General features: G+C 40.6%; 1 protein-coding gene across 1 annotated transcript; it reads left to right on the forward strand.

Annotated features, from left to right (window-relative positions):
• TGS1 (trimethylguanosine synthase 1) lies at positions 1 to 25,537 on the forward strand. The gene is made up of 13 exons (XM_051771842.1): positions 1 to 210; positions 956 to 1,020; positions 2,787 to 2,959; positions 4,861 to 5,713; positions 7,145 to 7,262; positions 8,196 to 8,282; positions 10,566 to 10,737; positions 12,092 to 12,446; positions 13,316 to 13,489; positions 14,432 to 14,575; positions 15,841 to 16,057; positions 17,145 to 17,223; positions 25,252 to 25,537. The coding sequence occupies exons 1-13, from the start codon at positions 113 to 115 to the stop codon at positions 25,366 to 25,368; spliced, it is 2,652 nt and encodes an 883-aa protein (XP_051627802.1). The 5' UTR covers positions 1 to 112; the 3' UTR covers positions 25,369 to 25,537.
• The last annotated feature ends 1,989 nt before the right edge of the window (positions 25,538 to 27,526 follow it).

Below are 27,526 nucleotides of genomic sequence, written 5' to 3' on the forward strand. Positions count from 1 at the left end.
CCGCGGCGGGGCGGGCTCGGGCGGGCTCGGCCCCTCCGCTGCCTTCCGCCGGAACTGCCGGCAGGGCTGTGCGCGGCGTGGGTCTGCCCGCGGCGTGGGTCTGCCCGCAGGGATGGTGCAGGACCCGGGCGGGATGCTGGTGGCGGAGCTGCTGCTGCGGGCGGGGGCGGCTCGCAGCATCCTCTGCCTCTGCTCCCGCGCCTTCGTCGAGTGAGTAGCGCCGGGCGGGGGGAGGTTCCCGCCGGGGAGGTGCGGGAAGGGCCGCTCTGCTGCGGCCGTGGGGAGGGGGGTGCGCACAAAAGGACCCCGATAGGTGATGTTTACCACAGGGTACCAGCTGGGGGTGAGCAGAAAAGGGCGAGGGGAGCCCCCCAAACGCCGGCTCCCGTGGGGGCCCTTGCCGGAGCGGCCCCGCCGGCCGCATCCCGCTCCCCCCTGGAGCCGGGGCTGGGCGTCCCCTTCTCCCCTTCCCAAACGGGCGCGGGGGTAACATCATCCTGATGTCATCCTGAAAGGACCCTCAGCTGATCCTCCTCATCCTGAAAGGTGGAGCCGGTTTCTTAACGAGGGAAGGAGACCCTAAAGTTTAATTCCGAGGTGTTCTGCGTAGCTGCGACGTTTTCTGGGCGTCTCTCTTATGGGCTTTCCCGTCAGGCTTTAATTAAAGTGTTGCTTTTTCCGGATTGTTCTTTTTATTTGCTTTGAGTGTTTAGAGTCACAGGGCAGCCTGTGTGGGAAGGGACCTGGAAAGGTCTCCTGGTGCAGCCTTTCATGGGAATGCAAGCCTAGATGAGTTTATTAGGTACCCCATCCAGTCATATCTTGAAACCTCCATTGATGGGGACTTTACCGGACCCCTGGGGACATTTTTTCCATTGTGTGATTGTTTTTACTGTAAAAAACCCGTTGTTTCAGTGATGACTTCCTGCATCAATGTCTGTCTTCATTTTTACAGAGATCGAAAATTATATAAACTGGGATTAAAAGGATTTTATGTCGAAGACGACAATGACAGTACAGGTAACATAATGAAATGTACTATGCAATGTGATGTGCAGTCATACTTAAAGTGAGTTATGTGTGGTTATTTAAGTTCTGAATAATAGTTTAGCGCTTGCATATCTTAGCACTTGCATACCATAATCTTGATGTGGAAGTTTGTGAAGTCTGTGGAAGTTTGTGTCAAACCAGGTGTGATATTTATTCCTGTCCAGATAGACTTTACCACCTCACATAATTTTCCCCTGGTGCATGGAACAGATTACCTCACAGGTCTCTGACCTGTTCTCAGATCATAATTTCAGCTAACTCAAAAATAATCGCATAATGGAGAGTCTGTAGATCCTAGATGTTTGCCTGGGAGCAGTTTTGTCCTGCTGCCTCTGTGCCAGCCTAGGACATTAGCTGTTGCTGATTAGTCTGCTGGGCCAGAAGTAGAGAAAAAACAGTAGCAATGATGGGGGAAATTATGATTTGCATGTATACAAAGGATCGTATGAGGAGGACCAGAAGAGTAAGTCTCTCCCTTGGCATGCTTATTTTGAGGAATTCTCATGGTGTATACTCTGACAAATTCAACACCACTCCCTCATTCCATCCTCACGTATGCCTACATGAACTATAATTCTTTTGGTATCTTTTTCTGTTGCTATGTTGGTAGATCCAGCAGCATATTAGCTTGATTTGAAAGGAAGTCTGAACAGAAATAAAAGCTGATAGTTAATAGCACAGATTAGATGGAGGCAGTATGAGAGGAGTGAAGAAGGAGAATGTAAACCATGTTTTTGTGCATATATATGAGTGAATTATGGTGAGAGTAATCAGCTAAAAACAGAAGGGTCTTGTGTTATATGATAATTCAGCAGTAAATATATCCTGAACAATAAAACCAAAAATGTTTCAGTATTATCAACTGTGTCAAGAGCTTTTGATTTCATAATTTCCATCAATATGCAGTTCCTGCTTCCTCAATTGTATTTATGACTTTGTATACATATGATATTGCTTAACAATTTGATAATGTGCAAGCAGTTGATCAGGTACATCTAAGATAATTTGGTTCTGTAGTTCACACATTACATTTTTGTAAAATCATGTTATCTCTGTCAGTGTGGTTTTGAAAGATTTGTAACAAAACCAAAAATTTCTTGTATTTTGAGTTTGCTGTGACATATACCACAAGAACTCCATTAAAGAATTTTTGTTTCATAATCCTAGTTTTTCTGTTGTTTTCAAGGCATTATTGCATTTCGCTCTGCAAGTTATTGAGGTGAATGTTCGTGGGGGGTTGACCCCAAGCACCTTCACCCTCTACCCCAGTTCTTACTGCTGCACATCACATTATGTGGTGTGGACCATCCCTTCATACAGTTTCCATCTGCAGTCCCAGCTGTGTTCCCTCCCAGTCTCTTGCCCATCCTAGCCTACTCCCTAGCGAGGGCAGAGTGGGGAAAAGAGAAAGCTATGAGACTGTGCCAGCACTGCTCAGCAATAGCCAAAACATTGGTGTGCTGTCCACACTGTTTTACCCACAAATTCCAAACACAGCACTAGAGGCTTCTATGAAGAAAGTTAACTCCATTCCAGACAGACCCAGAGCAATGTTTTTGTTATCAAAGTTACATTTTGGTTCCTACTGATAGTTATGCAGAAATTGAGGTATTTATGAGAAGATTTTAAATGGAAAAGGAAGCATAAGAGGCAGTTTTGCTGGTTTTTGTGTGCCACAGTGTGGCACTGAGGTATCAGTACCAGGTTATATTCACAAGTAATATAACTGTTAACAGGGGAAGAAGAAGCGTCTGAGGAGGAGAACCATTGTCCCAATGTGAGATTTAAGGTGGATACTAATCATGCGCTGGACCTGGAAGAGGTTGAACTAGACTCAGAAGCTGAGCTTATGAAGAGCATGGGGTTGCCTCTTCAGTTTGGTGGGCAGTCAGCCAGGAGAGACTTTGTGGTAAATCTTTGCTTTCTTTATTTGTTCTGTTTGTGTTGTGTTTCCAGATGTAAGGCTGTGCCTCCTCACTTATTTTTGGGATGGCAGTTAATGGAAATGTATTCGAGTTGCCTTTAAGCTGCCTACCTCGCCTCCTTGTAACAGCACACAGCACCTTGGTCTGTCCAGTTTGCAAAATCCACCTGCCAGTTTGACTAAGCAGGGTTAAGGCTGTGCTTTATGCTTCCATATCTTTATTGCTCGAGTGACTAGAGAGACCTGATTTAAAACAACGGTGGTAATGCTGGTGCTGATGTATCAGGAAACTAGAACACTCCAGTCTGAGCATGCATTTCACACTGTCTGCTTTAACTGCTTAGCTTTCGATACTAACATAAAAAACTAATTTTCAAATCTCCCTTGCAGCTGATAAAGCCAAGCTGTTCCAAAGGATGTGACTGAGGCTTTGGTGCTCTGCTTCTCACAGAGAACATTTGAGCTTTAGAAGGGGGCTAAAGTTTTCACAGATGAGAAAAAGACTGATATGAAAGAAAAAGACTATATGAAAAGCTGATATGTCTCTGATATTCTCTATGGAATTTGTAATTCAGTGTCCATTTTATGGAATACAGACCTCCCTGGCAGTGAGAGAGCACTTTTGTGCAGAGCACTACATGGTTCTGACCTGATTAATTTGTAAATAAATAGGAGAAACTTGTATGTGATTTAAATTGATGGCATGTAAATAGACAATACAGACATCCAACTTTGAGCCCAAGGTATATGTGCAATTTTTGTTACTATGTAGTAATACAGCAAATAAGTTGAATGGGAAAATAAAATTTTTTTTTTACTTGATTACTGCTAAGCATTGTGCTTTGGACTGGGTGTTTTAACATGACACTATAAGGGATGCAGATGAGAGATTAGTGCCAGTTCTCTGATTCTAATGTCCTTATATAACGTCCTTATGCTTTTGTGAATGCAACAAAACTAGGGATTGCAGCTGATGGGACGTTTGGAGTAATATCTGTACATTTTCAGTCTTTTGCCTGTGTGAATTCTTTAATCATAAGAAGCATCTGCGAAACAAGTGGAGTTGTATTTGATGAAACCACCAAGTTACCTTAGTGTTCCTTTCTGTAACAGGTTTCTGTTCCACTTAACAAGTGTAGTAGCCGAGTTTGTTATAATAAGTGAAATGGTTGTGTTGCACAAATGAAAGGGCCACCTGTTAAGAGAGGAGGCTGTTTTTCCCTTGTACTTCTGTTTGGATCAGTGTCTTCAAACATATCAGAGATTCAGCTGTGGGCTTTACAGAGCTTATGAGTATAAAGTGATGCTTTTTTTGTGTACAGCACCCAAAGACAGCAAGGATTTAACGTTCTGTGAAGCTGAGCATTATATGTTCGCTATCGTAATAAGACACTGAACAGTGTTTGCGAGTCAGGCAGCTACGGGGTGAAAGTAAGGGTCAGCCTCCACAGCCCCCTAAAATAGGTCCTTGATGTTACTGAGATGCTGTTGAGCTCAAACCAGTGACCCCTCAATTCCTGACCAACTTCCCTTTAGGATTTTATAGTGTTTCGTGTTGATGTCTTTCCTTCTGAATCCTTGAGCTACTAATGACTTCCCTCTCAGCAGCCCTACTTCTGTCTGTAATTCTGCCCTTTTTTTGTGCATGTCTTTCTACAGACTTTCTTACAACTCTTTCTCACAACTTCTTCAGAAGTGTCAGACAAGGTTATGCAGCGGGGCCATTTCAGACCCAAAAACTCTATTGCCTTTTTGGGGAGATATCTAATAACGGTAGGGTTGCACTGAGAGGGATGGTTACAATCGAAGGAGAAATGTGCTCGGCGAGAGGATGAGGCTGTATGTACATTGTGGACTTCTAAGAGTGTTTTTCCATTTTATTTTAGGCAACAGAAAATTATAAAAAGAGAAATAATATGAAATTTATGAAAAAGAAAAAGAAGAAGAAAAAAGAATTACAGCAAAAACATGAGGATAAAAGGGGACAGGAGTGCCAGGATGAAGGTTGTGGTGGTAGTGTCCAGGCCATTTCTGGTGAGCTGGCCCCAGCTACAGAGCAATGTGAGATGAGCAGCAAACCTCAGATTGTAGTTGAAGAGAACTGCGAAAGTTCAGAAAGCCTTGCAAATGAGACTTTATCCAGTGAACTTCAGGAAAAATGGGAGAAGTACTGGAGCGAGTATGGAGAGGGCCTTCTTTGGCAAAGTTGGTTGCAGAAGCATCAAGAGGTCTCATCATCTGAAGCCATCACAGCCTCTGAGCCTTGGAATAGTCTGGACACCAAGGGAGAATGGGAGCAGCATTATAATGAACTGTACTGGTATTATTGGGAACAGTTTCAGTACTGGACAAGTCAAGGATGGACTATTGAGAGCTCACATGGGGACGAGGTGGAAGTTAATGGGGTTACGCAGGAGACTGGTCCTTCGGGAGAAATGAACTTGGTTAGCCAAGGACCTGAATGCAGTGAAGTGCTGAGCTTGGAGCTGTCTCCCTCTAACACCAGAAGTGATGAAACACTCCCTTCAAGTGCTGAGCTCCACAGTGAAATCATCTCTGGAATTTGTAATTTAAATCTGAATTTAAACGAAGTGGAGCAGAGCAGTGCAACTCTAACAGTAGCCCACCAAGGTCATCAAGAGCACAGTTTGTCTGACATTGGAAGTCAGAAGGAGCCCTGTGATGGAGGAACCAGGAAAAGGAGCGCATCTTGTGAAAATAAAAGTGTTAACCAGTCAGGTAATACAAAATCAGCTAAAATTGATTCTATCAGAGTTTTTCTCTAGGTGGTTATATATCAGAAACAAGGGCACATCTGTATTATGCCATTTTAAAAAAGTCGATCAAGCATGTTGTAGAATGATTGTATACTTGATTCCTTTTTCTTCCTCTGCTTTTCTGGATGATTTCTCTCATCTCTAACCTGTATATTGAATGTGTTCTTCAACCAGAAGTGATTTTAACAGAATATGTACTTCATAAATCTTCAAATGTACTACAGAAAGTGGTGAGAGAGCACTGTTAGTGCACATTTATTTATCTTGGTATTGCAGCTGTGTCATGCAGCTGATATGTCTCTTCTTACTGATAGTCTAAAACGACTGAAAACTCAGGCTGATGTTCTTATGAATCTGACACATTTTAAGAACAACTTGCTGAGATAAAAAAAATAGTTCTGCAGTTCCAGGGTTGGTGTTTGTTTTGGTTTTTTGCCTTCTATCTAAAAATGCCATACTTGAAAATAGACTTTTCTTTTCTTGTTCTTTGTTACTGTGGACAGATGTCTTCCAGAGATCCTTTCCAGAATGGAGTTATCAATTAAGCAATGAGCTGCAGTCATCTTTAAACCCTAAATTCATACACTCATAACTAGTGCTAACATGTTATGTGCTAACATGTGCCAGGTAGTAGTGTAGTACTGTGGTGAAAGCCAGTGGCTGTTCCTTACACTGCTTCTGTGAGGGATGTAAAAGATGGGGCTCCACATCTTTTTTGCCAGTCAGTTAGTTCAGCATGCAGAGAGAGAACCATCTTGTTTGCTTGCCAGTTCTTGCCAGCGTTCATTGTAAACAGCAGTGTCACATCTTTCCTGACTATTAGATGTTTTCTTCTGTGAAGAGGGGGGATAAAACACGAATTGTCAGCAGCTCAGGACTTCAGTTTGGTGGGAAACCTCTGAGTCTGCTGCTAGTGACTTTCTAAGGGACGAAGAAGCAGGTATGGTCCCACCTTAATCCTACAGTAGAGTTGGAATGGGAAAGATGAAAGGAAAATCTCCTTTACAACAAGAAATGAGAGGAGTGTTTAAATCTTCTGCTATTAAGAGTACCTTTGCCTAGCTAATGGGATGGAAACCAAATTTCTCATAAAGGAAGAAACTGTTTCAAATTTTTTACCTTGTAGGCGTTGTATTTTTCTTGCAGAGCTGACATAATTTCAAGTTGGTCCTATGCAAGATTTTTAACTCTACAGTGTAACTAATACCAGAAGCTTTTTTGGTATGTTGTCCCTCAGACAAAGACAGGTAAAGATATGTGTGTTTAGCACTTGTGCCTTATTTGTCAGATTCAGGTATGTATGACAGCCTAACTGTAGCTGCGGACGTACTATGGGGACAGGAAGATAAGGAATTGATTTATGCAGAAGGAAATATGATATATCTTTTTTTAGGTTCACAGGAGTCATGTAGCCTGAATTCAAATGAAAAAGAGCAGTTGCTGCTTCATGACCAAGATGAAGATGAGGACGAAGAGCCTCCTGAATACAGACATGTCAAAGTCAAGAGAAGGCAAGTCATGAAATTTAGATGAGCTTTTTTTCTCCAGAAGCCCAGGTCCGGAAGCCTCCTGAATTTATAGTAACTATATCTTTGATTGAGGATGTGAGTTAAAACGTCAGTACAAAATGGCATAGTCTTCCATCACTCCTCTATCACTTTGCCTCGCAACAAGCAGTGGATGTTTCTTCTGTTGCTTTATGAAAACAGTGTATCGCCTCAATGACTGTGCAAGGTGACAGTACTGTTCTTGTGTCACTGAAGGATACAAGATTGTTAAAATACACAGGAGAACTTGCTAGGTCTAATTAGTGTAGACAATACAAGAACAATAGTAAATAATTTGTATTTTTTAACTGTATTTTATGCTGCCTATTAAATGTTCAGAGCTATAGCAGTCATAAAATAGCTAATCTCTGTCTTGTCACTGTCTTTTTCTTTCTTCTCTAAAAATCTATAGCCTCAAAGATGATGAGATGGCTCTTTCTCTCTAATAAATTTGCAAACTCAAAGGTGGAGGAATGGATAGAATTGTTAGCTGCTAATCATGTAGCTTTGGTTTTGTTCTAGTATTTTCCAGTTAATAATATAGTTAATGTAATAAATGATGAAGGCACTTTGGAAATAGAGTGAACAAATGCTATCTTCATCAGTTCCATGTAGGTCTTAATATTAAATATTTTAAGAGGTCATTCAGAATAGTTGGGATATTATAATGCCAATAAAAGGACATATGAGCCTAGAATTGGGTAAAAAAACCCAAAAACTCATGCACATAAATATACTAGTGTTGTCTGCTTTGTTTGGTTTCAGCAGTGTGTGGAGGAGCTTAGTGAAGCCCACATTTAAATGTTTTCAATACATGAGACTTTTAGTGGTATATCTGCAAAGTAAAAGTGTTTTTTTTTACAGTAAGTAACTTTGTCATCCGTGTTTTCTTCCTAGTCATGAACTGGATGTGGATGAGAACCCAGTGGAAGATCCTGAAGAAACTTGCTCTGTGTTGGGTTTCAAGTGTGGAACAGGACAAAAGTAATTACTTATGAGAAACTCAAGGTTTCTTCATATCAAGTCAACTCTCTTGTTATTATTGAAATAGACCATCCATTTCCCTTTTGTTAAACTTTTGAAGATAATTCCCAAAGTTTGTCTCTGCTCTAAATAAAACTGTCATCCTTTGGCTAGAGAGAGAGAGATGCAAAGTTACAGAGACTAGTTAAAGTGCTTTGAAGCAGAAGTGTAACTCATACTTTTAGTCATGTAAATGTTAAATGGCTGGTCAGCTACTTAAATTAGAACTTAAAGGCTCTGACAATGAATGGTCCTCTCAATTTGGAGTCCTGTGAACTTAGATAATAATTCATATCTGTATTATATTAGAATAAGGTTGCTTTATACTAGTAAAATGTTGCTGTATTAATAAAGTGTTGCCAGGGTGTTGACCAGAGAAATTTCATTTTTGGTGGTATGACCTAAAATTACACTGGTCAGTGCTGTAGGAGGAACATCATAGGGCACAGGTCTTAGCAATTCTGCAAAATGCAGTTGTTTATTACATACCTGTTTCAAAGAGAAGCATGTTTTGCAGCTGACAACTTCTGTTCTACTTTATAGAAATTATTTAAGTCAACAGTCCATATTTCCTTTTTGGGGGGAAGTTGGGTTTTTTTGGTAGATTATTTTCTTATTGCATTTGCCAGAAGACAAAAGTAGCTGTTTCAGAAGTTCTCTACAGCCACCAAAAAGATCTTTTATTCTGCTAATCAAGATCTTTTTTCATTTCCCATTCTTCAGACTGGTCTGGGAAATTGCTTCTATCTGGAGTTATAAACTGTCGTGGTTTGAGATAGCCCCAAAATCCAATTCCCTAGCTCCATCCCCCCTCCCACATCTCAACCTAATGTGAGATGGGTTTTTCCAGACAAAACACACCAGACTCAAAGTGGGGGAAAGGGAATATATTACAATGACTGTACAAATAAATACCATATCACATTATACACACGATCACAAACTATCTCTACCATGACATATAGTATTTACAGTGGATCAGATCTCTTCTCCCCTCCAAATAAAAGTCCAGGAGGGAAAGAAGGACAGATCCCTTCCAGTCTCTGAACAGCAACATCTTCTGAGGCAGCAGTCTGTCTTCTTCACATTGATGCAGCAGCATCCACGAGGGAGGTATTCAAGCCTCTCTCTCGGCCCCATCGCCTCCAACCGAGGGGTCTTCCGTGGGCTTCGTAACCCCAGACAAGGTCGTATCACCACGTCATATCACAAAGACACAGGGGGGTCTTCGTGACGGTCTTATATCTCCATCTCCTTGCAGGGCCTCTGTGCCCTGTCTCTCAGGCTGCCACCGTGGCAGCAGTGCAAGGGGGGGAGCCAAGGTCAACTCCCCCCGCATTCCTCTGGCCGTCCCGGTCCAGCTCCGGGACGCTCTGAGCTTCTCAGCTCCTCTCTCTCCGGTGCTGCATGTCTAAAACTCTTCTCCTTAATAGGAGTCCATCTCCCTCTTTTCTCAGAGGGGTCTCAAAGGAGTTTGGGGGGCTGGGACAGTCTTACCCCCAGAACTCTGTCTCTCAGGCTGCTGACTCTCTTTTTCCCGGCTCTCCTTCCAGGAGTCCTTTCTCTGGTGCTGCATGTTGCTTCTGCTGCTCCTTCAGTTCAGGTTCTTATCTCTGGCTCTCTGCCACCGTTTCTCTGGTCAGCGTCGGCTGCTGCTCTGTGCCCATGGAGAAAACATCTCCCGGCATAACTACAGGCACCTAGCCCAGCTTTATGCTGTTCCAGGTCCCTGCAGCCCCCAGCCAGGGGCTGGGAGGGCCCAGAGGGCCCAAAGGGCTCAGAACCCCTTCCTCGTGGCTCACAACATGGCCACCTCTCCTACAACAACCCAACCACAACTCATCTCTTCCGGTGAGCTTGTGATATGTTTACATTTTTGCAGGAGTGCCCATTGGGCAGAACTTCAAAACTTCCAGGGGTTTCCACCCCTTGGGGTCTACCACTTTTCTTAGCCTCTGGGGGAAAACAAAATCCAAACCACGACATAAACGTATTAAAAAAAATTAAAAATCTAAACTGAATTTCGTTAAATGTTTTTCAAATAAAAATATTTTAAAGTTTTCTTGAAGGTACATTGTTTTGCAGCGGCATCCATGACATATATTTTAAATGGAGCAAATGTCTTATAAAGAAATAATTTAGTCTAAATTGTCTTTTTGTAGACATCAACATTCATGTTAAAGCTTCCAGACTGGAAATTACCCAACTAAATACTTGTCTATCTGTCTATTTATTTACTTTCAGGTATGGTGGAATTCCAGATTTCACCCACAGAAGTGTGCAGTACTTGGAGAAAAAAGCAAAACTCAAGTCCAAATACTTGGACATGCGTAAACCAAGGAAGAGCAAAAACACACACATCTTCTTTACAGAGGAATCTGAAATGACATGCAAAAAAAGCAAAACTTTGAAGAAGGTAGTTTTAATTGTCAGCATTGTTGTAATTCATATACTTATCTGCTCCTTAGCTCTTGTTGAATTATGAAAATGAAAAACAAATTAATTGCCCACAGCAGATGGCATTTTTAAGTGTTAGTCCACTGCTCTTCTTTTTTTTTTTTTTTCTTTTTTTCTCCTCCTCCTCCCTGCTCATCACCCATATGAAGAGTATTTAGATCAGGGTGGTTATAGAAAGGCTTTGGTGGACCCTGAGGGCAATCTGTCAAGAGGAACATGAGCTTAAATGGCCAAGTTATGTGAAAGTAATTCCTAAAATATGGGTGCATTGTACCTTTAGAGGTGTGTGTGGGTTTCTGTAGTTACTAAAAGTATCTCTGGTTTTAAATTACATGTGAGGCCAGTTGTTAGTGCTGGCATTTCAGCAGTGACAGAAAATGTTTATGTAGATTAGTGTATTTCATGTTCTTAGTAATTTGTATCAACAGTTTTGCTTATACCTCTACCTGCATTTATTTTCATCTGTAACTTTATGCTTTTTTTAAAAAAAAAACTCAGAAATTAATAACAAGTAGAAACACTTGTTCACTGTACATTTTACTTAATTGAATCTCTTTGAAAATCTGAGGGAACAGATTTTAATGTTACTTTGCCTTCTTCTGGGATGCTCGGCATTCCCTGACACCCAAGTGTAAAACACTGTTACCCGGTGGTGACAACACATGTTGTATTGAACTCCAGTCCCATTGCTATAATTTTTGATTAATTTTTGGTCTTGTACCTGGGGCCAGTATAGTTCAAGGGCAGCTTTAATTATGTGAAGAGAAAAAAAGTTAAAAATTCCTCAGACTTTCAGGTAAGGAACTGCTCTGGGTCGAGAGCCACTCAGAGCAACTGTAATGTGAAAGGGAGCATCTGTGTGTGCCTTTGAATTTGGAGTAGCATCTGCACATTGGTTAGGAGGTAATGTCGAGCTCTCTGCTGTGCAGCAGAACCCTTTACCACATGCACCATTCGTTACATCTTGGAGATCAGGCAACTAATGTATGAAGGTAGTTTTACCTGTTTATGCTAAAAAACTCTTCCCTGAGAGGCAGAGTACATCTCTGAATGCAGATTGGAGAAAGATAGTCAATTAAAAAGTAGTAGATTTGGTCGCCTGTGCTGTAGCAAGTCTAACTATTTATGTTTCAGGAAAAAAAAGGGGCATGTTTAAGGACTTCTTGAATGTTTTGACTCTGGATGTTTTACTGTTTCCACAATACACATGGTAGAGAGTGCCTGCAATGGCAGGTGCTTTTGAACTGTGAGACTTAAACTGTGCTCTAGGTAAGCAGTACCATCTGATTATCTGTGATATTTGACAATTGCAGGTGGAAATGTTCCTGAAGCGGGTTAGTAAACCCGAGGAGGAAGCTACATCCCAGACAGCCGTCCCTCAGAGTAAATCAGAGGCATTGTCTGAGAGCAGCAGCGACTCAGAGGGTCAGGAAGGCCTTACTGCCACACAGACTGTGATGCTGAATGCTGAAAACCAAAAGCCACCATCTTCCAGTGCAGCCTGCACAGAACCTGTAGGGAGTAACCTTGAGGAGGAGGCACAGGAAGCTGCAGAGAGTGGCTCCAACGAGCAGGGTGCAGCGGGGCCAGAGTGTGGTGGTGGGCGGCAGCTTGTCCCTCTGGATATTCCCGATTACCTCCAGGCAAACACAGAGGACGTCAACCAAGGTACATCAGTTACCTACAAACTGGTGAAATGAATTGGCAGTGGACTTAATGCTGCCTTCCCAAGTTAGTGTTGTGCATCACTTATTTATTTTGTTTATTTAAAGAGACTCATTAGGTCCAAGGGGCAATGAGCATGACTGAGAACCGTGCTAGTCAAAGTAGCTTATTCCTGGAGTGCCAGAATCCCAGGTCTTGTCTTTAATGTTGACATTAAAGATAAACAGTAATTTTTGATGTTCAACATGGTCTAGCAGGTTTCTAATTCATGTCTTGTTCCCCTCTGCAAGGATGAGGGTGATTGACTTCTGGTCAATCACAGACCATCAAGTTTTGGGTTCTCAAATGCACAATGCTGAGCTCTGTGGAGCATGTGTTGTTAAAATTATTTTCTAGAGGGAAAAAAATCAATATTATGAACTTTTCTATTTAACACTAAACAAAGGAAAAGGGGATTATTCAGGTTTTTATACATAGGTAATCCTTCCTACAGTAATTCAATTATGTTAGATTCCTACTGTAAAACTCTTGTCTAGATTGGTTCTTATTCTTTACTGATATAAGGGCATTAAATTGGTCTCTGATCAACTTGTTTGCTCGCTACATAGAGTTTATTGCCATCAGTTGAAGATTAAGGCTCTTATATGATGGGTCTATTCTTTTGATTTTTAGGACTGTGACTGATCCCTTGAAATACAGGATGCTCTTTTTTAACTTAAAACCACTAATCTGCATAAGCTGGTGAACAGTAATAAAGGACATTTAGCAGTATTTTTAAACAGGAGCATCTTATATCTTAACTCTCCCCTACCTACCAGTTACATTCCTCACCTACAAGAACAGTAACTGTTAACTTTTGCAGTGTCTTCCAGCTGTAGATGAAAAAATCACCACAAAGAAGAAGGAGAAGAAAAGAAGAAGAAGGAAAAAAATTGCACTGAGATCTATACCTGCTGAGATTGCTGCTGATCCAGAGCTGCTCAAGTACTGGGCACAACGCTACCGGCTGTTCTCTCGGTTTGACGAGGGAATTAAACTGGACAGAGGTGTGTTTAGTACCAAGTGTGCTGACTTTGTGGTATAACATGTATCCAAACCAATGGCCCTTCTTGCAGTTTATTACTGATTTTCTTAAAGGAGGAACATTACTGAATGTGTGTTCGCACCTCTGGATAAATTCCACACCCCCCAGCAGGCAGGTGAACAGAAGTCTTGGACTTTGGAAGTGCTTCCGGTGCGGGACACCTCTATCTGCATTAGTCCTGATGTTTGCTGAGGATCATACTGGACTCAAATTATACTTGATCGTGACTTTTTCAGAAACTTAATAACATTTTTCTATTTCTATATTTTATAAAATAGTTTTGTGAAGCTTCCAAATATGCTGATGGATCCACTTTTGTTATTTTGTTCTGACTTTAAGAAGTCACTTTCAAAATGACTTTTTTCCATTTTTTACATAGAAACCACTTGAAATCATAAATTTATAGGTAAAAGAGGAATTAGGATTGACGTTCTTTTTGTTTGTTGGGTTTGTAAGCCTTTCATTTCTAATGCTCTCCCTCATAAACATGCAGATTATTTGGCAGACCAGGCATTGTGGTGAAGAAAATAACATGTCAGATAAGAGAGAATATTTCTGGTTTTGTTTGCTACAGAGCATAATCCTGATGCATAAAGTTTTTCAGAGCTGTGTCTGTGGACTTGTCCTTGATAAGCCAGAATCCTCAGCACCAAGTTCAACAAAGCACTTACTGAGATCAAGGCATATCTCTTTGCTTCAGTGAGGCTTTGTTTGCTTAGCAAATCGCTGGACTGACCGGAGTTTATCATCTTCAAAGCCTGTATTTCCTGGTCGAATGCACTAAGCCAAAATTCTTGGGATTAATGCTAAACCTTCAGTTGTATGTGGGGGTTGGTTGGTTGTTTTTAAATTAGGTGACCTTGAAATAAGAGGCAAAAATACATTTCTTCCCTTTTCTTTGCAGAGGGTTGGTTTTCTGTTACTCCTGAGAAAATAGCTGAGCATATTGCAGTCCGTGTTAGTCAGTCATTCAACTGCGATATCATAGTGGATGCGTTCTGTGGGGTTGGAGGAAACTCTATTCAGTTTGCATTGACCTCAAAAAGAGGTAAGTAGGTGTTGTATATGGCATTATTTTGTTTCTTCAGTCTTTTTCCCTAAAAAATTTGGGTATGTGCTTTGTTGGCAGATTTTTTTTCAGCGCTTCTGTAGCAACAACAACTTTTTTGCTTCATATGACTCACAATATGACCTTTCTGTTTTCAAAAAGGGCCTATAAAACTACTTTTTGATTTTAAGTCAGAGTTGGATTTGTGTTTTACTAGTCAACGTTATTTTTACGTGGCATAGTATCTAGTCTGTCGGATATTTTGAAGATTGCTGGCAAAAGTGGACTTCTGTCAAAGCTGCTACTTTTCCCAATTGTTACTCCAAGTCTGTTTGTACTCAAAAGCAGGTTATGTGTGAATAGTACTTAAAACAGTTGAATGGAATCACCTACAGGTGCAGTAGAACCAAATACAGAAAAGTGGTGATAACTTAGTATTAAGCTAATGCCAACTAATGGAATTGTAGTGAAACATTGAGAGTACTTTCTGTAAAAACATTTCCTACTTGATACTCGTCTGCTCATCAAACACTCTGGTAAATTACAAGTTCATCTAACTCTTCTGAGCAAGACAAGTGGTAGTTTCTACTGCATTAAATTTGGTAGGTAGTAATCCATTCTATAAGTATTTTCTAAATTTTGCTTAGCTTTTTGTTTTTCCTGGCTAAATTTTTATATTTATTATTATGCCCTTTTATCACCTCCTTTGTGCTGCGTTAGGTGTGGGTTTTTTAAACTCAATTTTCAATGTGATCACCTACAAATAAATGTTTCTTTTTAACAAAGGAGAAGAGTAAGTTTCTAATTGACACCATTTAAGTTGTCAGGCTCCTGCCAAAATTGAAGCAAGGAGGACTTCCTCTCTTAGGTGGAGAGCCTTACCCACTATTGAGCCGAGATGTGGGGTTGTCACAGCAGCAGATGTTTGAGTGCCAAAAGGTAAAGCTTCCCAGATTTGCAACAGCAGCTGAGCCTTCCCAGTCTTGGCTACGTGGCTTCCCTTGCTGGTTTGGAAATGCAGCTGTTCTGCTCTTGGTAGGTCCTTCCTCTCTGAGGTGCTGTAGCTTCATGTCTGCCACAACCTATAAAAGTGAAGTAGCCACTCACCTCACAGCAGTAGATTATAGATGTGACCTGTATCTGATGGCTACAGAAGGACACCTTCCTTCTGAAACGTCCTGACCGTGGTTGGGTGGCTCTGGCTGTGTGGGTTGGGTGGCACAGTCCACAGTGACCCGCACGTTTGCTCTCTCTCTCCCTTGCAGTGATCGCTGTCGACATCGATCCCGAGAAGCTCAGCCTGGCGCGCAGCAACGCCGAGGTGTACGGTGTGGCGGATCAGATCGAGTTCGTGTGCGGGGACTTCATGGTGCTGGCTGCCGACCTGCAGGCAGATGTGGTGTTCCTCAGCCCGCCCTGGGGGGGACCTGATTATGCCACTGCCGAAATCTTCGATATCCAGACCATGATTTGCCCAGATGGATATCCTTTCCAAGTTATGCACTGTCGTGATTGTCAGTCATTTACAGGTGGCTTTCTCTTTTTCTTCTCCTCCCTCTCCTGACATGGGGTTTGCACATCCAGTTGCCTGGAATGATACGGTCAGCAGCTGAACTCCCAGAAGTGCCACATTTGTTTAATTCTCTTCCCCCAGCCACAGCTATGTGGCTTTGACCACCTAAATTTAAATATTTTTATTTAAAAAATAATAGTTATGAATTATTCTTAAAAGTAAAAAATCCATTTGAGGATTGAGTAGCTTCTTAATTTAAAGCATTAATTCAGCAGTTTTAACTCCTTTATCTAATTTTATTAAAATACCCTGAAGTAATCAAATAGCCATGTGGTGTATATATATATAGATAGATAATAATTAGTTATGTGAGCTATGACTTTGTCATTAATTCCACTTTTTGACTGACTTATAAAGGGAATATCTTATTTAAAATATCTTACTAAAACTGTTCTCAATCATAGCACCAGCCTGTGACTTGGGAAATCACAGAAGAGTGCAAGCAAAATATTAACCCTTTTAATTAATATATAAAATTCCATGTTAACTTATTAACAGTGCTATTGAACATTCATCTGGGAAGGTATTAGCATAATAGTTTCATCAAATATGAAGTATGGGGAGTCTTTTGTCCCAGAATAATCTCATTTGTTTCCTGTTTTGCTAAAATGTAGCTATGTTTATAAGCATAAGAAGGTCTTTCTATTCATGTATGAGAGATGCCACAAAATGGATTAGAAAACAAATGTAAATCAAATGTATTACCTACAAAAAACATTGAGATTTCTCAAATACTTCTCTGTAGTTCAGTTAAATTTTCTTAAAGTGAGTGTTGGGGCCTTTTTTCTGCTTTCCAGGGCACTAGTGGTAAAATAGAATTTCTGCATTTAGACAATAGTAATTTCTGCATTTCAGAAGAGATTCCTACTCACCCACTCAGAAGACTAACTATAATTTAATTGCATAATGACTGAATTTGAGTCCTACTTTAAAAATTAATGAATATAAAGCAATTTTTTCTTCCTCATTCTTGTTTTTTCCTTTACTGGCTTCTACATTTGAAATTTTCAGGCTCTCCAAGAAGATCACCAACAACATTGTGTATTTTCTACCTCGGAATGCTGATCTTGATCAGGTATGTTACTGGATAAGGGCTTGGTAATCAACAAAATGCTCAGCTGGCATAAAACATAGGTATTATAAGCACAAAATGTAAGACTTTTCGACTGAATGTGGAGAGTTAGGGTTTTTTAACTTTCACCCTCATGTTAAATGATTTCTGTGTTAGCAGTACTTTTGATATGTTTAGAAATGGGAGTAGCAGATTATTTCCATGATTTTGGCACTGTCCCATCTTAAAGCAACAGATGGGAGGTTCATACAAAAGATCCAAAGTCAGTAGCCAGACGGATACATAATTATAAAAGAAAAAAGATACATTTTAAAAGATACATTTTAAAAATATACATTTTAACTCTTACTATCTGATAAGTTGCTGAGCCTTTGATGTCTTTCAGTTTCTGAAGGAGTTGCAGTTGTGTATCCTGCAGTCACTGCTATCACTGATGAGTAGATCAGACACGAATGCTGTGCCACCAGAGGTGGTACTGATGCTGTCTACACAGGTGTGTGGTTCCATGTGGGCTGCTTGCATTGCAGTGATTCGTGATACACACCATTTGTTGCACTGGTGCAGGGGAGTTTGTATTAGAGATTTTTGTTAGAATTTTTTTTTTAAGCAGTTAGGTGACTAACAATCCTCCCGAGTGTCTGGTTTAGTTTCCTCTGTGTATTTTCTACGCTAATTAGGTCTTGTAGCTTTTTGCAAAGAAGGGATCGGTGAGATGATCTCCTCACCTGCAACGTGCCACAGAACTTCCCAGCATTACTTCTTGCTTTTCCAAGAGCTCTGTCTGACTTAGAGCAAGCAAGGTGTCAGGCCGGATGGTGGCTTGCGGAATCGTTGGTGGCAAACAGCTGGCTTGAGAAACAGGCTGAAATTCACATGGCTTGAGTATTAGCACACTCTGATCCCACGCTATGAACAGCACCATTGGTATGGCAGGTGATGATGATTCATTTCCTTTTTGCACTTCAGGCAGGTGAAATGTCAAAGTGGCTTATTGAATCTTTGAACAGGGACCTTAATTTTAGGCATAGTTTCTCTAATTTCAACTTCCAAGCACTGCGTTTTACGAAATATTTCATTCCCATGATGAAGAATGACTTTAGCAGTTTTCTGCTCTGCTTATGAGCATTTTTTACTGGGTTTATAAACGGGCAAAGGCATCTGCATTTCAGTTACATTCCCACAAAAGCATCCAAGAGTGCTCCCTGCAGGCCACATCTGTTTCTGTGGAAGAGCTCAGCACCTCCATGTGGTTGGGTCAGGTGTCTTGCCACCTCTACATCTTGGTGTGATTGGCTCTCAGTGGTGTTGATGTACATCCATGGCTTTGCCTTTACACAGATGGCTGAAGAGTAGCAGCTGTTGCTCAAAACCATGGCTTAGTTGTTAAAAGTACATGGCTGGAGATCTGAATTGAGTTCAGTTCAATGTTCCAGGCTATGGGCTACTCTCAGGAAGAGAAATCGACTCCTCATGCCTTTCTCTAGAGATTATGTCAATATGAGGAAAAAAACCCTGAACAGTTGATGATCTCAGAGCAAGGAAAGAATGTCAGTCTAGCCCCTGTTTAGGGAAATGTTTTAATCTTGTGTGGACAAACTTGTGTCAAACATGACTAATACCAAACGTGACCTTAGTGGATATGCTTTTCCATAGGACACTGGTTATGGGTTTGGCTGCCAACATCTCTGGCTGTATTTAAGAACAAAGCTTCTGGATTTACTGCCACTACACTTCCACACCCGTGAATCTCCAGAAAAAAACCTTTATTGTTGAAGTTCCTTAATACAGGCAGTTTTCTTCTCAGTTTGCTCATGGTTTTGCCCACGGTTCTTATCTATCTTACTTTTCTCATGGACCAGATAGGGTGGCTTCTGCTGCAACAACTGCCTTGGCAAGGGCCTGTGGGCACCACTGCAGGGGTGTAGCGATGTAGCTTGGGGTGTGAACGTACTCCATAAACTCCAGGGGCCTATAAAAGCTTGATGGGGTAAACTTTAAACTTAATGAAGTAAACTTTTGCTGAAGACTAACACCCAAAAACTGAATAACGGATACAATGATATTTGCTGAACAGATTATCTGCTGCCTTAGATTTGAATGGAAGCTTAAAAACCTAAGTTTGATTTCTGATAACATTGCTCAGGCATGTAGGATTTGCCTCCTCTGTGTCTTCAGAAATTAATTTAGTATGCTCCTAGACATATGTAAGGCTTTCAGAGATCACCTAGCTTTTTCTTTTTATGAAAGATAGCTGTTAGATAGCTAAAGGAGAGCAGGGATCCTGCTCTGGTGAGAAAGCAGGTGGTAACTGACCTTGACTTAGCTATGTTGAAGAACTCTGTGTTCATTGCTTTATTAGTAGACAAGAGATCCAGCCTTGTTCCACACGATTTTATTGCAAAAACAGTGCTTATTATGTCTGCAGGCAATGCCTTTTCTGTGTAGAGTTAGTGTTGCAGAGAGACATGGGGTTCTTTGAATTTCCTCATAAAAAAAATCACTGAGATCGAACGAAGAGAATTGAATTTTTGTACTTCTGCCTCAAGAGGGAGCAGCGAACCAGTGGAATATGGTCGGTGCATTTACAAGAAATGTAAAACATTTCCCTGAATTGCATCAAATTTCCTTGATTACAAACATGTACTTGTTAGAAAAATTGTAATGTTTGCAGGTCCATTTTTAGCTTGAATCAGTCTTTAACAGTATTCTTTCTTGTTAAGGAATAATCAGGAATTATATATATGTGCATGCACATACATTAAAAAATACTGTTTTATTAATGCCTATGATGTAGCTCACGTGATACCCTTATTGATACCCATCTCTCTGCAGCATCTTTCCCTCAGTCTTTTCTTTCTATAAGTTTTTTTTACACCCTTAAAAAAAAAAAAAAAGAGAGAAAAAGGGAACGTTGTAACAGAGACTTCCATGAGTGCCTTAAGAAGCATGCTTGTTGAGACAGGATGATTAAATATAGTTTATGAAGTGTTTAGCAAGCTGTGCTCTGCCTCATTGTGCAGAGTGAAAAATGTATACTCACCTCAGAGACATGGATTCATCTCAGGTCGTCCAGTCTCTTTCATGGACTGTTTTCTGTACTGTATAATACTTCTATATCTTAATATTTGCAGCAAAGAACAGGGAGCCTGAGAATTGTTGGTGTAGGGCCTTCTTCCTAATGGTGGGATATATTCCTATCACCTCATTGCAGAAGGCACACTCAGTTAATGTTGATCTCTCACTGATGGCCAGAATGGAGTCAGGATGCATGATGGCTCCCCCCAATAAAGTGATGAGCCTAAAATGTTGGTGACCTGGTATGCTGTGCTACAGATGTCCACATCAGCATCTTTACCAACCTAGCCATGACTGAGAGACAGAGTACTGAGGAATCAGGAGATTATTAATTATCCTGACTGTGGATCATTAGTGACTCAGATACTGTATTGTGCCTTATTGATTATATAAAACTTCACCATACTTTGAAGACAGGCATACTGTTGTTTGTGATAGGTATGCCTAACTTTGTGAAAGTTAGGCATACTTACTGTTGTTGCAGATTTTTCTGCCCTAAATGTTTGTGTCACAGACCTGTCTTATATTCCAAATACTGCTAGAATATAGGAATGGCTTTTTTGTTTCTTGTCTAGTGTATAAAATGATTCCCTGAACCTGGAATTAAGTAAAGGGCTCTTGACCTTGATAGTCCTACAAAAAATCCACATTATGCTGGTATTTTCCTTTTTTTCTTGTTTTTGTTCCCACCTCATCTTCATCAATCATTCTGAGAAAATCTGGAGTTAGACACTGAAATCTTGTTTTGTCTGCAAGTCTAGTACCTGGATGGGAAAATGTTTGCTGTGTTTCTGTTTTTGCAAGTCCTCTTGTTAAAAGTGACTGCTCAATGAAGGGAGTGTAAAGATGGGTAAAGCTCATTTATTTATTTTAATTCTCTCTGGTGTCCTTCAGAGAACAGAAGATCATACCAGAGAGACCAGTTTAATAAATGAACATATGGTAACCCCTGTGAATTAAGAAATTTGATGGGAGGCTGGGTAGTAAGACTATTACTGGCCCTGTTCATTTAGCTATGAGTTTAGACTGAAGACCATGCCAAATGAGACCCACCAAGCAATGGCATCTTTATTTAGGAGTAAACAGAACAATGAGCAAAGCGGGGAGTGAGAGGCCAGGAGATGAACTCAGATTAATCTGATCATGTTTTTAAGATGCTTGGATATTAGGGGAGTTAGCAGGTAAAGGACAGTGGGTTGATGTGTTTTGCAGGCTGATCATTTCTAAGTGAATGTAATTGCATACACCTCAGCTGTGACTATCATGTTAATAATGACAGCTTTTAAGCAGCCCGCTTAAAACTCACATCTGTTCTCTGTCCTTGGTAAGAGGTAAAGCCAGAAGTTACCCACAGCATATACTGAGCCAGAGTGACACTTCTGGACTTCAATCTTCCTAAAGCTCATAGTGCTTAAATACTGAACTGTGGTTTGCCTACTCTAAGTTAACAATAAATAAATAAATAGATAAATAAATAAACGTCTGGCCTGTCAAAAGGTGGCAGCATCACTGTAACAGTGGCATAATTCACCTGCAGACCTGTACAATATGAAAAATACTGCCTGAAAGCATTTTATTTTCTTATGTTCAGTGTAAAGAATACCATTGCCTTTTTTTAAGTGATTTGGGTTTTTTTTTCCCCTAGCCTTTAGGTTGTTTGCAGGGGGAGGGGAATCCTCTTTTTACTAGACCTGTAAAATTAATTGAGCCACAGTGTCCATGTGTGAAGCCAAAAAGCTTCACACTTTTTGGCTTCACAAGCTTTTGCCTGTCAAGCCAAAAAGCTTGTATTTCTTATCCGTCAGAAAAGTTTTTAGGAGGGGAGAAAAAAATAAGGATAACCTTTTTGTCCAGTTACCTTAGGAGTAAGGTGGCTAGAACAGATAGGAATTCACTCTACTAAAGGAATTTCAGTATAATTAAAAAAAAAAAAAGAAACAAAACGAAAACTGTGAGACCAACAGGTAAACCTTCAAATTCAAAAGTACAGAAGAAGAATATAAAGCAGGTTTGCACCTCAAGCAGCTTGTGCTCCTGAAATAATCTTCTATGTTCATTTCCCTTTTCATATTTCTTTCCCGATGTCTCCTATTTTAAACGTCAGACCAAACCTGCTGGCTGCTTTTTTAATGCTCCATGGCTGTGTCTGTAGCTGTGGACTTTTTCTGTCAGTAGTCACTGAACTGAAGGATGAAGCATCCAGGTGAGAGGGATGCAAGGAGGCGATGACTGAAGCTGCATCCTTTTCCTCTGCCTGGGGAGGCGTGTGGCACGTGCAGAATTATCTAGCACAGCAAAGGAGGCAATATCTGTCCACTTGCATACATGGGTTTGGACCAAAGAACAAACCAGGATAAGGAGAGTTGCCAGCAGGAAATCATTGTATTTGCACAGGAAAATGCAAAATAAAGAAACTTTGGAATAGTCCAGTTTTAAAAAAAAATTAAAAAGCCTTTTTGTAATTACCATTCACTGCAAAACCAGGAGATGTGTGTCAGTATCTCTAAAAATAGGTGAGCACCTTTGTTTTTCTCAAAGCATCGTTCCTCAATCTGCTGTTATTTTTAGAGGGTGTCCCTCTGCCAAACTGGCAGCTTTCTGAAGCTTGGTGTGTGGCAGCTTTCCCTCACACCGTCAGGGTTGACTAAGCCCTTCTGAGGAAAACTTGGCAACTCCCACGTAATCAAATTTGCAACCACCAGCAATTTACAAGTAAACATCATTGCAGAGGATTTGCATTTGTCTCTTCTGAATATTGGGTTGGGTCGAAGAGCGTACTTTGCCAGATCTGTCACTGTGGAGCCTGCGCCCATGTGCTCATTTAAATTTTTGTCACCTTTGGGTTTGTCAAATCCTCCTAGTCGTTGTTTGAAATAGTCTTAGTTATCCTGGATTTAGCACTTAGAGACTAGACACGGCATATGTACATTCTCGGCTGCCCTTTGGTGGACGTGACCCCTCAGTGTAGGAGCAACGTTTGTCTGCACGGTGATGAAGCATCTTGTTTTACTTGGTCTTCTAAGAGAAATATGTAGTAAACACTGGTGTTTAATATCAATGCATTAGTCATACTTAGATATGCAAGTGACACAAACTGTGCCCTGCAAACAGGAGTGCATAACCCCAAGACAGTCATTTCAATATTATATTAAGTTGACTAATCCAAGTAATATTTTAGAATACTTAAATGACACTAGCTATAAAGTGCAAAGCCTCTTAATGCTATTTGGAAGGGACAATCCAACTTTTGTTTGTAATAAATTAAAAGTATAATCTTAACATCTTCCTAAAATAAAGATACGGATCACCGCAGAATGTTAACTGCTTTTAGGATTTCAAGTACGAGCAGATAAGTTGTAAAATTAACATTCCTGATCACTTGCCAATTTCAGATTCTTGTGCTATTTATAAGTCAACCAGCCTCTGCTTTTTTACTTAAGTGGCAGGTTCCTCTCTGACAAGAACATGGAGGGTTTTTTCCTATCACTATTAAATTGAAGGATGAAGAAACCTCTCACTTCTGTTTTTGTCTACAGAAACAAAAAAATGAAAAGGGGGAAAATAAAACCAAAACAGAAAAGTAAATGCTTGATCTAGATAAGTGTGGCAATTTTCTGGGCAAGTCAATAAAGGTTCAGAGTATAATTTAAATTAATCTGTTATTTTCTCCTGATAGGTTGATTTTTTACTTACAGTAAAATAGAGGAAGTTCAGCATGTTTATATTTAAACCTGCACAACGGAGTCAAGTCTCAAGGGAGTTTAGAAGTGTTAATAACACAGCCTGAACTTTAAGTTTCAGCTGCTAACATTTTGGTTTAAAGATCAGTTAAAATCCACTGCAGGCTTCTAGACCTTGATCACTTTGTCTGCTGGGGAAGTTTCCCTGCAGAGGGAAACTGCAGGAATAATTTTCCTGCAGCAACCTGGGAAAACAGAACTGGCTGTGGAGCAGGGACCCCCACTACAGGACAGGTCCTTGGGGTCCAAGATGGAGGGAAAAAAAAAAAAGCAGTCAATGTTCAGTTTTGGTGGTTTTCCTTCTGACTGTGCGGTCTGTCCTGATGAGGAATTGGTAGCCTGTAGGCTGACATTCCTGAGAGGGATCGTACTAGGTATCATGAGAAGGAACAGGAGAGGGGAGAGTATTGCATGCTCCAGTCCAAAATGCAAAGTCTGCTGTCTGTCTGGAATCATAAAGCATTAAAGGTGTGCACCAGGCTTGGTCAACAGAGCATGAATGGTGAAATTCTCACTCCAGTGATTGTAAACATGAAGCTGGGACCAGCACTGCCTTGACGGGCTTTCCCTGCCTGCAGATACACTGCTGCCCCCAGCCTTACCTTCCGCACTGCCTGCAACTCCAATCAATGCACACAACAGCTCTTTTTTTGGTTGCAATAGCAACAACAAAAAACAGTAGCTGTTTTTTGTGAGTTTCTCTGCCTGTTTGGGAGTTGGTTTTGTTTGGGTTGTTCCCCTCTATCCTCCCACTCTTCAGTGCAACCTTTATGCTTCCTAATTCTAATTCCTAAAATTGGTTTTACTCTTCCTCCAAAATTTGGGATTTGAAGTCTTTTAGAGCACAGTTTACAGCTTGCTTTTTGCCACAGCTGGGCCTCTCAAGTGCCAAGTACCCTGTAAACCAGAATTTAGGATCTCTTTCTCAGCACAGCATGTAAAATTATGAGTATTTATCTTTGGTTCTGAAATCCTCTTATTTTCATGATTTGGGTGAGGAGGGTTTTTCAATCACAAGAAAGCCACAAACCACTTCTGTGAGTTAAAGGAGGCGTAGAAGGAGGATCAGAGGCATTAGGTGCCAAGGAAAATTTCCCACCAGTATTAACAGAGCAGAGATGAGTTTTAGGTGATTCTTTCATGTGAATAAAAGGTTTGGGGTTTTGCCTCTTTTCCCATGCATTGATTGCTTTACTTCTCATTCTTTGTTTTTCAGGTGGCTTCCTTAGCAGGCCCAGGAGGGAAAGTTGAAATAGAACAAAATTTTCTCAATAACAAACTGAAGACGATAACAGCTTATTTTGGTGATCTAATAAGACATGACATCTCCTGAACTCAGTGTGGATTCTTCCAAGCCCAACCGCCCTGACTACTGCTTTGCTTAAGCTTTTATACAGCTGGCTGGTCAGAAATGACTTAAAGCCATTTTCCTCTTTAATTTCTGTTTACAGAAGTTTCTTCTGTTTATTGCTACTGTCAATAAATGTTTTATAATAATTTTGACAAATTTGTCAATGTAGAGAAGCTGTGAATTTTTGAAAAAAAATCTTTATAAAATGCAGTTTTGCAAGGTTTGAGCCCTACCCATGGAAGGGGCACTCATAATTTCTTTGCAACTCTCACAGGTGCTGCTTCTGTGCTTACTCTGGTTTTAAGCATCCAGAGGGTCAAGAAGAAAAGCCTGAAAGCTGCCAGGTGTTTCAGGAGCTGTTGTCTGTGCTTGAGAGGCATAAGTGCCTGAACATCAGGTGGAACTAGATGGTCAGGTACACCATGAGAGGTTAACCCCAGTCCACCTCTCTGGCTCCATGCTCATTGGGAAACCTTTTTAGGTTTTCTTTGTAGGATGAGGGTTCACACATTACTTCCAGTGAGCGCTCTGGATTGTTGCAGCACAAGGAGAGAGCTTGTTTGTGTCTGGAGGCAAAGCTCTACTCTCTGGGTTTTACCATTTTATTAAATTTTATTTTTTATCTCCTTGACAGTCCTTCTTCATTGCAAAGATATTTTGAAGAAACCTGACTGGAAGTTTGTACCAGTAAACAGAGGGGTATGTGTCCCCCTGTTTTTGAGGAATTTTGGATCCTCACACAGGCTTCAGGGAGGCAGAGGGAACCCAGCTCTTCCTGATGAGGCCTCCCTGCTCCCACGTGGTTTGGAGGGGAAGAGTGGCTTTTGGCCACTTCTCCAAGCAGAAAAGGAGGCAGGCAAGAAGTGCCTAGGGCATGGATATGGCATTCTCACTGAAATGCTTGTACAGTAAGTCCCCAGTCTCAATGTTGAGCTTGTTTCTGACATAAGAGTGTAGGAATAATAATTTTTAAGACAGGTTAGTGCTGCTTCTTCTCTGCTTGGAGTGCAGCAGGATGCTGAAGGCAGCAGAGACTAAGCACTAAACCATGCATTAGTGCTATCAAAGAAAAGCATAGCATAACTGTAGAATAACCAAATAAAGAAGATCTATTTTCCCCCTTAAGGAATGAAACCCAACTCTTCAAATCATTCAAGAGAACAAAGTGTTTGTGTGCATATGAGATGTTAAAAAACATGCAGCCTTGCTACACGTGGTGCAAGTTCACAGTGCAGTAAAATAGCACTTGGGAAATAATTTTTTTCAAACTCTACCATCCGTCTGGTACCTGACAAGTGCTAAACTGTTAATGACTGTTACATCCATGCTTTATGTAATGTATTTTAGTTTACTTTGAAGATAATTTGGCTAATTTGCATCACTGCATTTTGCCAGAGTGATACAGTGAGGAGGAAGTGTTGTGATAGTGCTGGACTCTGTATCGATATTTAAAGGGAATTATTAAGGAAATAGTATTTCTTAGTTTGCTATTAGATGGTAAGGGAAGTTGGCGAGAGTGCTAGTATTACAGGAGCTCCAAATCTACTGTGGCAGTGGCATATGAATGTAATGATACTGTTAAATTTTCACTACAAGCCACAAACGAAAATGCAAGAAAGTCATGAGGCCAAATGAAGATTAGATTAATTTATACTGTGTATGTCACAGTACTCTGTACACTGAAATTTTACTGTATTTGACTTATTGCTGCTTATAGAAATACCCTTGTCTTATTGTTTGGTCCTCTTTCCCTCCCTAAAGTTAAGGGGGTGCTTTAGAGGCATTTTGAGATCTTGCTGATGCTACTTCTATAAAAGGAAGCTTTGAGGGGGAAAGGCCCCTGAATTTACATTTACTTTCCAAAAAGTAGTTCAGTGCCCAGTATACAAAATATGGAAGCTGAAATATAAAAGGTACATCATTTACTGTTTTAATATTTACTTCCAGGATCGAGAACTTCATGGTAAAAAGGAACAATTTCTCAAAGGTCTCTGCTGAGCTTTACAAGCACATGAAGCATCAAAAGCAGAAGAGTATCTTTGTTCGTAGCTGTTCCTGTCTCTAACCAAGAAGTAAAAAAGTTCTTTTTTTTTTTAATACAACTTGAAGTTGGAATACACTCTGCTGGGTTGTGATAAGT

This window comes from Manacus candei, unplaced genomic scaffold, assembly GCF_025592945.1.
Source record: "Manacus candei isolate 608988 ecotype Guabito, Panama unplaced genomic scaffold, ASM2559294v1 h1tg000008l, whole genome shotgun sequence".
NCBI lineage: Eukaryota > Metazoa > Chordata > Aves > Passeriformes > Pipridae > Manacus > Manacus candei.